General features: G+C 38.0%; 1 protein-coding gene across 1 annotated transcript; it reads right to left on the minus strand.

Moving 5' to 3' along the window:
• Nucleotides 1-151: 151 nt before the first annotated feature.
• LOC131939300 (inhibitor of Bruton tyrosine kinase) lies at nt 152-14,340 on the minus strand. The gene is made up of 26 exons (XM_059297522.1): nt 13,990-14,340; nt 13,783-13,879; nt 13,458-13,582; nt 12,756-12,866; nt 12,451-12,536; nt 12,095-12,179; nt 11,256-11,373; nt 10,870-11,041; nt 10,437-10,560; nt 10,050-10,251; nt 9,504-9,669; nt 8,389-8,494; nt 7,977-8,165; nt 7,461-7,702; nt 7,154-7,243; nt 6,261-6,478; nt 5,896-5,997; nt 5,542-5,659; nt 5,247-5,307; nt 4,658-4,981; nt 4,081-4,226; nt 3,852-3,962; nt 3,388-3,525; nt 2,680-2,913; nt 2,225-2,399; nt 152-1,914 (listed from the first exon to the last, which is right to left on the minus strand). The coding sequence occupies exons 1-26, from the start codon at nt 14,320-14,322 to the stop codon at nt 1,765-1,767; spliced, it is 4,023 nt and encodes a 1,340-aa protein (XP_059153505.1). The 5' UTR covers nt 14,323-14,340; the 3' UTR covers nt 152-1,764.
• Nucleotides 14,341-14,820: the final 480 nt, after the last annotated feature.

A 14,820-nucleotide genomic window follows, 5' to 3' on the forward strand; every position in this document is an offset into this window, starting at 1 on the left:
TGGTTTGTGTTTGCTGTGTCTTGTGAGTCTTGTCTTGATTGTGCAGTCCCTACAGGCCTGTCTAAAAATAAAAGAAGTCCCTGACTTGTAAGTCATCTGGTGAGCTACAAAGAAACCAACACATTTGTTTACCAGATAAGTTTTTGTAGCTCAGGTTGCCAGATAGCACACATTTAGTTAGCTTATTTTTTTATTGAACTTTTTTTAAAAGCCAAAAACATTTGAAAAGAATTCTCTCATCATTTGGTAACAACAAGTGAATGCCAAGTGTCTATTGTACATATATTACAAGAATCTAGGCCCCTGGTTAATGTAACACATAATACAAGAAGTAAGATCAAATGGCTGAAATGTTCCATCTGTTAGATCAAGTATTAACATACTACACATTAGTCTAACTGGTACAGTTCCTGATTAGTTAATTTACACAGCAGAAAACCAGGGAAACAAATCTAATTTAAGGTACATCACTATAGTGCACTCATGGAATCTTGTTAAATATAATACTGTTAAATAACCACTATATAAAACAGTAATATTAGAAATTACAAAACAAAAACATTTTTTTTTACATGTCAAGGATAAAATTCTCTGATTTATAGTTTTTAAAATCATGCAGACTGAATTCTAAAAATAAACAATCAACATGAAAGAAAATAAGTCTCAGATTAAATATATTCGCCTTTTTAAAACAAAATTTTCTAATATCATTTTCAAGTAGGTTATTTTTTTTTTTACAAGCTCCAAATTGTAAGCATGTCAAACATGATGTCAACACCATCACAGCTCAACAGCCAACACAGTAAAATAACAAATTGATCTCAACAACAACTGGTACACAGGGCATAATGTAACGGTTGGGGATGGAAGTAAGTTAAGTCTTGCCACTCAAGTTTAAACATTTGGCTGATACAAAGTTCAGGCTTTACAGAAATTTCAAGCTTGAACCATAACAAATATTGAGCTGACAAGATGAAAAAAAAAAAATCCTTTAAGAACTATTTATACATTACTCATGCTGACACAGGTCAACTATGTCATACATTTAAATTATACAGTGTAACATTGTTATTAGGTGGTCTGGTGTCATACATTTTAATATAAGTTGTTTACCATACATAGCAATCTTATGTCAAAAAACATTAATTTTAATATAAGGTGTAATATATGCATTAAAATACAAGGTATTTGAATAAACATTTCAAAAAACAATGTCACATACATTTAATAAGTGTCACATAATTAACAAATGTCATACAAGATTGAGGAGGGGGGGGGGGGGATTTCATAGCTGTGAGACAGGCATAACAAGGTAAATATCAACATGAGAACTTCAATGATTTGAGTTAAAGCTACATGTTTATTTAGATACACTTTTGGTGTTTTATGCCCATGTTGTTACTGGTAAATGCTTAGTATTGGTGTATGTTAATAGAAAAAAATAGTTGTTTTATTGGTGCAATAATTTATTGACAAGTGATCATGTAATGGGAATGTTTATCAGCAAAGTTGGTTGGGAAGACATATCTGTACAAGTGAAATAAAACATTGGATGTGGGTGGTAACACTGGGTGGGATCACATGATCAGCTGGACTATTTACCTCTGTTACTGACCCTACTAACTTGGGGTCACTGAATCTAACAAGGCTACAGTTACAAGACCCCTGACCCGGGTGACTTCGGGTTACTGGATCTAACAAGGCTACAGTTACAAGACCCCTGACCAGGGTGACTTGGGGTCACTGGATCTAACAAAGCTACAGTTACAAGACCCCTGACCCGGGTGACTTGGGGTCCCTGTTCCACAAGGGTGCTGCTATTGCCTTGCTGACACGCTCCACTGTGATGTACCTGTCCATCTCCTGGTCAGCCTTGTAGTGGGTCAGAAGTTCATTCATGGCTTGCTCTTCCAGCTGGGGGAGAGCCAAATAAGTCATTACACTCTCTACTACATGACAGGTATACAAGCCACCCATGTCAGCAGTCATAGGTGCTGTGTCATGTCAGCTATACAAGCCACCCATGTCAGCAGTCAAAGGTGCTATGTCATGTCAGCAGTCATAGATGCTATGTCATGTCAGCTGTCATAGGAGAAGCCAGTCATAGATACTATGTCAGCAGTCATAGGTGTTATGTTATGTCAGCTATACAAGCCAAAAATTATGGGTGCTACAACCTACCAGACAGTAAACATCAAAACTAGCACCTAAATAAGACAAATACCTGGATCAAGGCCAGAGGTTTTTTCTGAGTGCGCACAAGGGTCTCTGACTTCTCTTTTTCATCTTTGAGTATGGCTGAGAAGTTGATGGCAGGCAGGGGAGGTAATGAAGGAGGACTAGAAGCTATGCGATGCTGCCATGGGTTCTCTCCCCCTGAACCAAATGACTGAACACTCCTATAGAGAAATAAAAATAGTTTACTAGCAGTTGTACAAAAATACTATACAAAATCTACTACAAGAAAAACCTGCAAGAAATATACTTAGAGATTTTTTAATTTTGTTTATCTTACATCACATTTAATCTTATAACAATTCCCTTTTCACAATGGTCATAAATACCTCAGAAGGTATAAATAATGCAGGTACTTTACCAACTAAAAATAACAATTTTCCTTGAAAAAGGATTTCAGTAAAAAAGAAAAGTGACATTAGTGATTTAAAGGATTGGACTCACTTGACAGATCCACTAGGTGGGGACTTGCCATAGGAGCCGAGACTGCTGGCACCACTGATGCTGTTAGAGGCCCTGGTCCGTGGTACACCTGCCTCTGACTGAGGTATGGCTATAGGAGCAGAGCTTTTGTTTCTTGTGGCACCAGGCTGGGGTATGGCTATAGGAGAGGACACAAACTTCTCTTCTTGGATCATGACATCCCTCAGTGATTGAGAAGCACTGCTGATGGAAGCCCTGGAACAGACAACAACTGGTACACAACAACATGGCCAGGTAAGTCAGGTACACAACATGGCCAGGTAAGTCAGGTACACAACATGGCCAGGTACACAACAACATGGCCAGGTACACAACAACATGGCCAGGTAAGTCAGGTACACAACAACATGGCCAGGTAAGTCATGAAATGATAAAAACATTTGGTACACAACAACATGGCCAGGTAAGTCAGGTACAAAACAACATGGCCAGGTAAGTCAGGTACACAACAACATGGCCAGGTAAGTCAGGTACACAACAACATGGCCAGGTAAGTCATGAAATGATAAAAACATTTGGTACACAACAACATGGCCAGGTAAGTCAGGTACACAACAACATGGCCAGGTATGTCAGGTACACAACAACATGGCCAGGTAAGTCATGAAATGGCCAACAAACCATGGAAACAAAATGGCCAGACAAGAGTTAGAATGTGATGAAACTAACCATGGATTAGTAGCTGCTGCCTTAGGGGACACAATGGGTGCTGATGTTGGTTCAGAAGTTGGGGACTCTTTACTTTTCTTGTTTTGTTGTTTCTTCACATCTTTCCATGATACCCGGCTAGAGAAACTGGATTTTGTTCTGGTCAACAAAATACTTTCTTTAGTTCTAGTAATATCATCCTTCTTCAAAAATCTAACTTTAATTTGATGTACACTTACCTTCTCTATAACCAACACATTCCTGGCAACCAGTTTGACAAGTTACAATACAAAAACTTTCTACAGCAGTTTGACAAGTTACCAAAAAAAATCCTTTTTCTACCAATTAGACAAGTTACAAGACAAACAAATTTCTACTAATTAGACAAGTTATAAGACAAACAAATTTCTACCAATTAGACAAGTTACAAAACCAAAACAAATTTCCACCAATTTGACAAGTTAGCATAGCAAACAAATCCTCACTTGTCAGCTGTCTGTGACTCCTGTAGCATGATGTCCCTCAGGCTGGTAGGACTAGCTGGCATGACAGGACTTGTGAGAGGTCTGTCTGGGACCAGGGACACACTCTCCAGCCTGCAACCACAATAGGCTGAGTTATTCTCACTATAGGCTTTTTCTTTGACAACCTTGAGTACATTTTACCTACACCACTACAGACAGAACATAGGTCAGATACTATAAAACAACTTACCTCGGGGGTGTCTTGACTAGAGTTTTAAAGCTAGGCTGCCAGTGAGGGACGTCTTCTGGCTGGGTAGGTTTAACAACAGGTATGTCAGCTAACTCAGCTGGTCTCCACTTGATTTTATCTTTACTTTTTGCTTGAGCCACCAGTTTCTGGTTTCACAGGGAGGAAAACAAAACACTGTCAGCAAAACAAAACACTATCACACATAGAGTACAACTGGCAACTAAAGAGTTAACTAAAGAGTTTTGTTTCTTAAATACTTATTCTTAAATACTAATATTCAGGTCTAAATTTTTAAAACTTTCTATAATAATACAAGTGTAAAAACCTTTACAATTTCTTTAATGCACTAAAAATAATAAAACATAATTTTTTGTAGTTAAAATAGTTAAAGCGTTGCTTGCTAAATGTAAGGGAAAATGTCTAAAGTAACCAGAACTTATATAATTAGATTGTATATTTTGAGGACATCAACTGATGCCATGTTTAAAAGACATCATCATGTCGAAATAGATAGAGAGATTAGATTTCAACGTCCACTGTGTCTAAAGAAAAATCAAGTAAAAACAGCCTGTACTACCTTGTCATCTTCCTTAGCCTGCCTGTCCAGATCTTCAAGCACTGAGTGGACCTCTTTGTCCAGCCTCTCACACACAGCAGGGCTAGGCTTGGCTACACTGGCTCCAGACTGGGCCGAGCCGTTTATTTTATCCACATCCTCACTGAACATCTTCTTGGCTTTGGCTCGCTTTTTCACCTGCTTGCTTTTTTTAGCTGAGCCCTGTGGGGTCACCTGCAGAATGTCCCCATCCAAACTGTCGTATTCCTTGACCAGGTCATCCAGGTAGGTTTTTGTAGGCCCATCATCTTCAGGGGTCATCACTCTGTAGGCCATGTTTGGTATCTGCAGTCAAAGTCAAGAGTTATCTTTGCTTGTGGAAGTGTTTGGACAAAGTTTTAAAAATTTGAACCAATTGAAGAGAGGCATGAAACTGTGCTAAACACAATAACAGAAAGCAGTAATTTATTTTGGAGGAGAAGCTGCAGATTTGTGTATCAAGTACACTGTATTTTTCTAATAAAGATAGATATACTTTTTAAAAAACAATTTTGCCTTTAAAATTTAAGCTAGGGCAAGAATAAAAAAGTTGTAAACAATGTTTGCTTACAATAGATCTGTAGTATACTGTCAAGTCATCCATGGTCTCCTGACTTAGGACATCCAGGTACCTGCATTGAAGCTTCATATGAACACACACTTTTTAAAAATTAAACAGTTATCAACTTTAAACACACTTGCGTAGCATAAAATACATGTAACACCAAATAAACAGGTTTAACACTATACACACCTGTACAATCACATCAAGCACACCTCTGAACAAATAATTTGCCCCAAAGATTATGAAACTACAATGGCTTGAAGATCGTACAAGGAGAGATAACTGAACATGTCAAATTTACCTTCCCTCCAGTATGGCTGCCAGGTTGAGAGAGATGAACTGTTGACAGGATAGTCTCAGCTGTTGAGCGTTGTAGATGGTGGAGAACTCCAACAACTCACCCACATTTTTAAATGCCACTGGATGGGGAATGTTGGGCAAGCAGTTTTTAAGTGATTAGATCAATTATAAAAAGTATTCTGCCATATCTAAGTACTTGTCTCAGTAGTCTACCTTGTGTGTCAGTGGTAGGTGTATTAAAACAATTTAGTCCTGTAGTTCTACAAGATTCTTTCCATTATCTAATTTAGTTTTAACAAAGTTACTATGGATGATAGACTAACTTATGTAGGCACAAAACAGAGAAATGACTTACATGTGTTGGCTAGAGCAACTTCACACATCTCCTTCAGTCTACTGGCCAACAGCTGGTCTGACACAATCAACAGGCTACACAACAGTTCCTCATCACAGCAGTCTGTAGTGAGGCAGGATGGTTAACTTAGAGGCTAAGATCTATGTACTTTATACATTGACAATGGCAGTAGTGGCTACATTGTTGGGCTAGATGAACTAAGCTATGATCTATGTACTTTATACAGTGACCAATGGGTAATAAATATCAGGTTAGTTATAAAACAACTCCCCCCCTGGCCCCAAAAAAGATGGTCAGATGCAAAAAAGACCCCCTCCCCAGACACCAGCAGACAACCATGGCCAGCTGTACTGTACAGCACCCACCTCTGAGCTGTGGCACCTCATCACTGTACAGGTAGTCAAGCAGTATGCCCAGGACCTGTCCAGGTACAGGCAGGGTGAGGTTGGTGGTGTTGAAGGTCTCCACCCAGCCAGTGGACAGCATGCTGTAGAAGTACTCCAGCCTGGCCACCAGCACACACTTGTGGCACTCTATCTCCTCCCCATCCTCAGTGTTGATGCTCACATCACACAGCTCTGGCCTGTAACAGATCAACAACTCAATGGACTTGGACAAACTTGGCTACACAAGAGGTCTCAAGGGAAGCAACTCATTACACTGAGTAACCACAGGCAAATAGATTGACACCAGGGGCATATTATTTTTACTCTTTAGGCCCAGAATTGTTTCTATGGCTTGTCAGAATAAATTTTTTGCCTCAATTTTTCTTTGCAGGTTTACCCACAACATTGTTATAAGTCATAATATTTTTGGTTTTTTTTTAAAACTTCATAAAAATTGGTAAGAAATGAATCCTATACAAAATTAATTTTAATAAAGACATTAATTTTAAGTAATGATATATCATTCATAAAAGAAAAACATATTTAAAAAATTTGATTTTTAATTATTTTTCATAGAAAAAAACTAAATTATGTAACAGATGAATATTACAGCAAGTACTTTTAAAAATTTGTATGCACCATAGAGACTTAGAATCTGCTATAGAATGTAGTGTAACCGCAAAAAACAAATGACACTTTGAAAAAACTTTTAGAAAATTCATTCTAAACATATAACATGGACTAATACTAATAGAAAAAAAGGCTATTATTGTTCTAGTCTTGGTTTCATTAATTATAAAATGTAACATTAAATATTTTTTTAAGTTATTCTTAAAAAATGGCTCATAAATTTAACAAATAAATGTGCTTACAGCTTGCTTCTGTCAAACTTGACTCGTGGTTTGGCCATGGTTTTACCCTGAGATATTATCACATTGTTGACACACTTGACTGCCTCCAGCCTGCACAAATAGAATAATTTAAGTGTAAACACGTCATTCAGTTTAAACTTGTGATTCTGTAAGTAGTTTTTTAAACAATTCACTAAGTCAAGCTTTGGACTGACACTGAAACAATTTTATTTTAGTTTTTTAAAAAAAACTGAAAATAAACGTGACGAAATAGTTTAAATATAAAAACCCACTAAAATGAAAGTATGAAACTAGACCAGCAATGTACCTTTTAGAGAGTCCCTTGACCCCAAACTTCCTGGCAGCATCTTGCAACAACTTGACAGGATTGTTGGAGACTTGAAGCTCCTCCTTGCTCTCACTCTGGGCACTCTTCTTAGCTCCCTTGTTCAGCTTCTGGTTCACTTGAAAGGCTGACATCCCTTTAGTCTGTATCAGGCTGACCGGCTCAACTTTACTGGGGTCAAGCTTGTCTTTGGCTGTTGGTTTGGTCAACACTTTGTGGCCAGGCTACAGTCAAAACAACATGCTATTTTAAACACAAGTGAACATTTCAAATACCCTAATCACACCTTATCATTTAGTGGAAACACATCATTTTATCAAAACTATGTTAAAAATAAAAAAATCTGGAGTAATTGCATTGGCAGAATAGAGGGTTAGTGATGTGGTTGCCAGTAGATACTGTAAATACAGTAGTGTCCCGTCCCCCTATAAAAAAACTAGGAGGTATGAAATGTCAGGGAACAAGAAACAGCCTGGGTTGTGTGAGAGGTGAACTTACCTGTAAATAATCACAGGTGTCTGTGTAAATGAAGGAGATGATCTGCTCCATGATCTCCACACTGACATTGTCCACCTTTAGCCTGGGTTTCTCACCTGTCACACAGGTGTTGGAGGCTATCAGGTTGCGGAAATAATCTGACCTCAGGGAGATGATGTACTTGTGTACAGGCCAAGACTTTTCACCAACCTACAGAATCGATTAAAATCAAATCAGCATCCCCAAAGCTTATAGCTTTTATCAAACTATCTACAATTCAATTTTCTGATTCGACATTAACCAACAAGACATCGGAAAAACCCACCAATATTTTTAACATATATATGTAACACAGCATCTGTAATACCTGAACAGGAAATAGATCTGTATATATACCATTAACAGATGTCATACTTGAAGAAAAAATACAAACCTGAATAACTGCATCATGAATGTTGTCCTCTACATCAGCATCACAGTATAACCTCCGGAAATGTTCACTGATCTCAGAAGTGTTCACAGAAGGAAGTTCAGTCAAACTAGAATAGTTCAAAATATTTTCTTTTAGTTCTACAGTGGTTCATTGTCTTCTATGTTTGAATATGTTGACAAATATTTGGTGGATCTTACCATCCATTAGGTAGAGGCTGGACTAAGTAACAAATATTTGATGAACCTTACCATCCATTAGGTAGAGGTTGGACTAAGTAACAAATATTTGATGAACCTTACCATCCATTAGGTAGAGGCTGGACTAAGTAACAAATATTTGGTGGATCTTACCATCCATGAGGTAGAGGCTGGACTAAGTAACAAATATTTGATGGATCTTACCATCAATGAGGTAGAGGTTGGACTAAGTAACAAATATTTGATGAACCTTACCATCCATTAGGTAGAGGCTGGACTAAGTAACAAATATTTGGTGGATATTACCATCCATGAGGTAGAGGCTGGACTAAGTAACAAATATTTGATGGATCTTACCATCAATGAGGTAGAGGTTGGACTAAGTAACAAATATTTGATGAACCTTACCATCCATTAGGTAGAGGCTGGACTAAGTAACAAATATTTGATGAACCTTACCATCCATCAGGTAGAGGCTGGACTAAGTAACAAATATTTGATGAATCTTACCATCCATTAGGTAGAGGCTGCACTAAGTAACAAATATTTGATGAACCTTACCATCCATTAGGTAGAGGTTGGACTAAGTAACAAATATTTGATGGATCTTACCATCCATTAGGTAGAGGCTGCACTAAGTAACAAATATTTGATGGATCTTACCATCCATTAGGTAGAGGTTGGACTAAGTAACAAATATTTGATGGACCTTACCATCCATTAGGTAGAGGCTGGACTAAGTAACAAATATTTGATGAACCTTACCCTCCATTGGGTAGAGGCTGGACTAAGTAACAAATATTTGATGAACCTTACCATCCATTAGGTAGAGGTTGGACTAAGTAACAAATATTTGATGAACCTTACCATCCATTAGGTAGAGGCTGGACTAAGTAACAAATATTTGATGAACCTTACCATCCATTAGGTAGAGGCTGTACCACAGTGAAGTTCCTAGCCTTGCGGTCCACAGCCACCATGACCGCCCTATGTACGACTGGCACCCTGTGTATGGAGACCTCCTCAGCCTCGTCCCTCAGCAGCAGATCTAGCAGGCGGGGCTGGTTGAAGCCATCACCACAGTCTGGGGACACAAGGTTGGTAGAACAACTTAAACTGTGTTGATAGAATACCAGCTTTGTGTTTCAGTACAGATGTTTTTCAATCTTCTTCTTCGTTCTTAATTATTAGTGTTGAAGGGGATCAAGATTTATCTGCCAGAGGGTTTGAACTCGAGATTTTGTTCGAATTTATCAACCATGAGCTTTTTGCCGACTCGATCACGCCTCCAACACAATTAAGCGTTACGTGTCAACTGGTTATGCGCCATTGAGGCCATTGGTTTTTCAATCATTTTTTCCAGTTAAAGTTTTTAATTTGGTCAACAAAGAGCAGGGCTCCAACAACAAACAGTAGGGCTCTAACAAAAAGAGCAGGGCTCCACCACCAACAAACAGGGCTCACCTTTCACCAACTCCTTGGTGTGTTTACTCTCTAGCTCCCTACCAGGTTTCCTGTTGGACAACTGACCAATGAAAGCCTCCCCCCTCTTGGTACAGAATATGATGGAGGATGTTGTCATGGCCACATCTGATACCCACAGCTGTCTTTTAAAACCAAACTGGCATCGCTTCAGACTTGGGCTACTATTTCGCCACAGAAAAAGCTGAAAAATAATATTCATTAATTAATTTAACCTTTACCATAATAGTAAAATAATGTTCTTTCAATTAAGACCAATACTTATCTAGCCATTCTATGGTTCCTCATTTGAAAAAGCAAAGGAGATGACAGGTGTCAGTAAGTATAGGTATTTAGGTGTTTTACTAAGACAATCACAGATTTTCCTACCTGTCCAGGTTCATTTTTTAACATGACCAACAGCTCTTGTCCACCTTTTTCTGTCAACAGACCAAGTCCAGTTGAGTGGTCAAGATTACCTCCAGTGACCAGTACCTGCTCAATATCCTGCCACCTGCCAAAAAAGAATGATAGCTATACACAGATTGTCTATATCTGCTTATTTTATCTCATACACTCTTACATTAGGACCTAAAGGCCATTCACTGCCTAGAAAAGACAAGTCTTTATTAAGTGACGACTATTAAAATGTATGTACCCATGCAACTTATGTTCTGTGTAATTGCATTTAAAGTTATTCTCTTTTGTAACAACCCTCAGGGACCACTTAATATTTGCTAAAAGTTTGAAACTTTCAATGATCATATACACAAAATATAATGTTCTGTGTAGTGCTAAAATGTAAAGAGCTCAAGTCACTTACTTGGAAGCAATTTTCTTGCACTGATACTCATGCAGCACATACACATCACCTTTGGTTGTCAGACACACAGTGGCAGCATCAGAACATGCCACTCTGGCAATGCCTATGTCTGTGTGACGCAGGGAAGAAACCTGGCGCAGTGTGCTTTGGTAGTGCTCTCCCCTTTGGTGGCCTGTCAATAGAGAGAAATCCTTATCTACATATTTTAATGAAATAAACAACACATCCATTTCAATAAAACAAAAAAACACAACCATTTCAATAAAACAAAAAACACAACCATTTCAATAAAACAAAAAAAAAAACTATTTTAATATAACGCATCCATTTTACTAAAACTTACATATATTTTAAAAATACTACCAGGCATTTAAAAAGCTACTTACCCAACTGTCCAGCATTAAGGCCAACTGTGAAGACACTGTCGGGTGTCCAGACAACAGTATGGAACCTGCCCACACACACCCCACTGATGCTCTTGCCCTTCAGTGGCTTCAGATTCATCTAGATCACAAAACTACATCAGTACTTCAGACACATGTAAACACACTACCAACCACACCCCAACTAAAACTCTTGCCCTTCAGTGGCTTCAGATTCATCTAGATCACAAAACTACATCAGTATTTCAGACACACGTAAACACACTACCAATCACACCCCACTGATGCTCTTGCCTTTCAGTGGCTTCAGGTTCATCTAGATCACAAAACTACATCAGTATTTCAGACACACGTAAACACACTACCAATCACACCCCACTGATGCTCTTGCCTTTCAGTGGCTTCAGGTTCATCTAGATCACAAAACTACATCAGTATTTCAGACACATGTAAACACACTACCAATCACACCCCACTGATGCTCTTGCCTTTCAGTGGCTTCAGGTTCATCTAGATCACAAAACTACATCAGTATTTCAGACACATGTAAACACATTACCAATCACACCCCAACTAAGACTCTTGCCTTTCAGTGGCTTCAGGTTCATCTAGATCACAAAACTACATCAGTATTTCAGACACACGTAAACACACTACCAATCACACCCCACTGATGCTCTTGCCTTTCAGGGGCTTCAGGTTCATCTAGATCACAAAACTACATCAGTACTTCAGACACATGTTAACACACTATCAATCATAATCCAAATTAGACTCTAGTCAATAGATACCGAAGAATTTCCTCTACAAAAAAAAGTTAAAAAAATACAGCCTTGTCTGACCTGTCTTGGCTCAGGGCATGTGTCAGCATGTGGCATAAGTCCCAGCTGGTGGTAGGTGTTCAAGCCAAACGTGTACACAAACCCTCTGAAATTATAAGGGCACAGATTAGCCTTAAACCCAGACATTTACCTGGCTACCTATTGTTTATGTGCTGCACGGACATAATCTGGATGAAGGTTAGAAACATACGGGGTACCCAGTGGTACAAATATTACTTGCTGACTCTCAATGCATAATTCTAAGTACAAGTTTCTCATCCACACTTTAAGTTATGTGAAAAATCAATTAACATGGGTACTATCATCTAGTTGATAGAAGAATGTAAACAAGTTTGGTTATACTATTTAAAATTTACCCTCCCATCCTTAAAACTGTGTGGTCTGTTGCTGCAGCTACTTCTAAACAAGTGTATTCTTTAACACTGTCCAGTAGTCTTGGGACCTGTATGGACAAATAAAAACATTTTCAATTCAGTATATTTGAACTTTTGCTGCCCCTTAACCTGCCCTCTAGACAATACAAAAATAAAAGTTATAATTTAATACTAGCATAAAATATATGAAAATGTCTTAACAGTTAGTTTTATTTCTGTCGTTAAAAATAAAGTTCTAATGGAAGACACTATTTACAAAAAGAACAGGGCAATATGACAATATTTACCAAAACTGTGTGCTGGTCAGTGTGCCCCAGCCTTCCACCCTGACCGTGGCCACATGTGTAGACATGTCCACTTTGTGAGAGAAACACACTGTGGTATTTACACAGGACTATCTGGTGAAGCCAATGTTTAGTTGCTACATTAATGACACATCAAAGCTTAAGCTTCTTATATCAATACTCACAGGCTAATACAAAATCTTGTAAAACATTTTATTTGTGAGGTTCATTGTTAAGGGACAGGATTAGGATCAGAGATAGGGTAAAGGAAGGGACAGTAACAAATAATAGTCTTAAGTACTTTAAGCAAATGATTTTGTATCAATATCTGTTCAACAACAAAATAAAAGGAAGTTGTCAGCCAGTTTAAGGGCTCAAATGTTTGACAGAAAATTAGACTGACAGAAATTATGTAAGTGACAGAGACCCCAACTTTGACAGATTGTGGGAGTGATAGAGACCCAAACTGTGACAGAGATTGTGGGAGTGATAGAGACCCCAAACTGTGACAGAGATTGTGGGAGTGATAGAGACCCCAACTGTGACAGAGATTGTGGGAGTGATAGAGACCCCAACTGTGACAGAGATTGTGGGAGTGATAGAGACACCAACTGTGACAGAGATTGTGGGAGTGATAGAGACCCCAACTGTGACAGAGATTGTGGGAGTGATAGAGACACCCCTCCCCCCAATGTGATAACCTACCTGCTTGAGAGACACCCCTGATTTCTTGAACACCTCCACAGCCTCAGGAGATGTTCTCTTGTGAGGGCTGGGATGACCCAGAGTGCTGTTATTGTTTTCACCCCAGGTGTAGACCTCGCTGGGTTCTATGGTTGGTGAACAAAATGTTATCTTCTTTTTAAAAAGATGTCAAAATTACCAATATGATTAACTTAAGTTTTTTTTAGTTTTTAAAAAAATTTTTTAGTAGGAAATAATTCTCAAAACTTTAAAGATTAAAAATGTCAAATTTCTTTATTTAGAATTCCAATGAATAGACCTGATAGAAACAGGGAAAGAAAATAACCTTTTAATGTGAAGGTCACATGAGGTGGTCTGTCCATCATTGCTATATCTAATGGGGTTAGGCTTTCATAATCTCTCACATGTGTGTCACAATTGTACTGCAGATTGAGAAATATACAAATCCATTATAGACAAACACTCGTAACATCAAATCAGAAGTTTTAAAAATAAAATGTATTAACTTTTATTTACAAAAAGATTTCCTCACCTGCAAAAGCATTCTAGTACAAGTAAGTTGACCATAAAAAATAGCCCTATGTAAAGCAGTGAAGCCAGATTCAAAATCTTTAACCATCATATCCAGTTTTTTTTCTTCTAACAGCCATTCCAATATTTCAGTTTTTCCACAAGATGCAGCCAAATGCAATGCTGACCTGCCATAAAAGTCTGTATGCTTGGCCCAGTTGTGGCAGAGGGATGAATACACCTGGAACTCCTTAAGGGTAATGTTAGGGCACATGACCAGTGAGATGATCTCATACACATGGGCACGTGACCTGCACTTAGCACAGCACTGCTTCTCTAACAGTGTAGGTGCCATTGTGCTCGCTTCAGGTATGAATGATAACAACAAGAGTCAATGTTTTTAAGTAGCAGAGAAAATATCACTCTTTACAACATCACATGAATGTATCCCCTAAGGCAGCAGCTTATCACAAGTGAAGCATCCTTGACTGCGGCAAGGGGCCCATCATGGGCTCTCCCAAGCCGCTAAATTTATTGAGCCATAATTGCCAAAGTAGACCTGTAAAATAAAATATTATACTGAATGAACCTCAAACCATTTATAAAAAATAACTGTTAGTATAGTATCTAAATTTTAGGTAAAAGTTTAATTATGTTAATGTTAGTTGTCCTTTAAAACTATTACCAAAAAAATCAATGATTAAAAAATGACAGGTGATTATTTTTAAATGGTTAATTTTAAGTGATTTTAATGAAATTTTAAACTGGATGAAAATTAACAAGCTAACTATTTGATTATGTTTGAGATCAGCATATTTACAGCTTGCGTACAAAAGTAATACATGGGAGAGGT

This window comes from Physella acuta, unplaced genomic scaffold, assembly GCF_028476545.2.
Source record: "Physella acuta isolate Inbredline_101_S28 unplaced genomic scaffold, ASM2847654v3 ptg000273l, whole genome shotgun sequence".
Taxonomy (NCBI): Eukaryota; Metazoa; Mollusca; class Gastropoda; family Physidae; genus Physella; species Physella acuta.

Coding starts and splice junctions, on each gene's coding strand:
- LOC131939300 (XM_059297522.1), bottom strand. CDS start 14,322: ATGGCACCTACACTGTTAGAGAAGCAGTGCTGTGCTAAGTGCAGGTCA. Junction 13,583..13,782: donor TGTGACCTTCACATTAAAAG/GTTATTTTCTTT, acceptor CACCAACCATAG/AACCCAGCGAGGTCTACACC. Junction 3,963..4,080: donor CTAGTCAAGACACCCCCGAG/GTAAGTTGTTTT, acceptor TTGTGGTTGCAG/GCTGGAGAGTGTGTCCCTGG.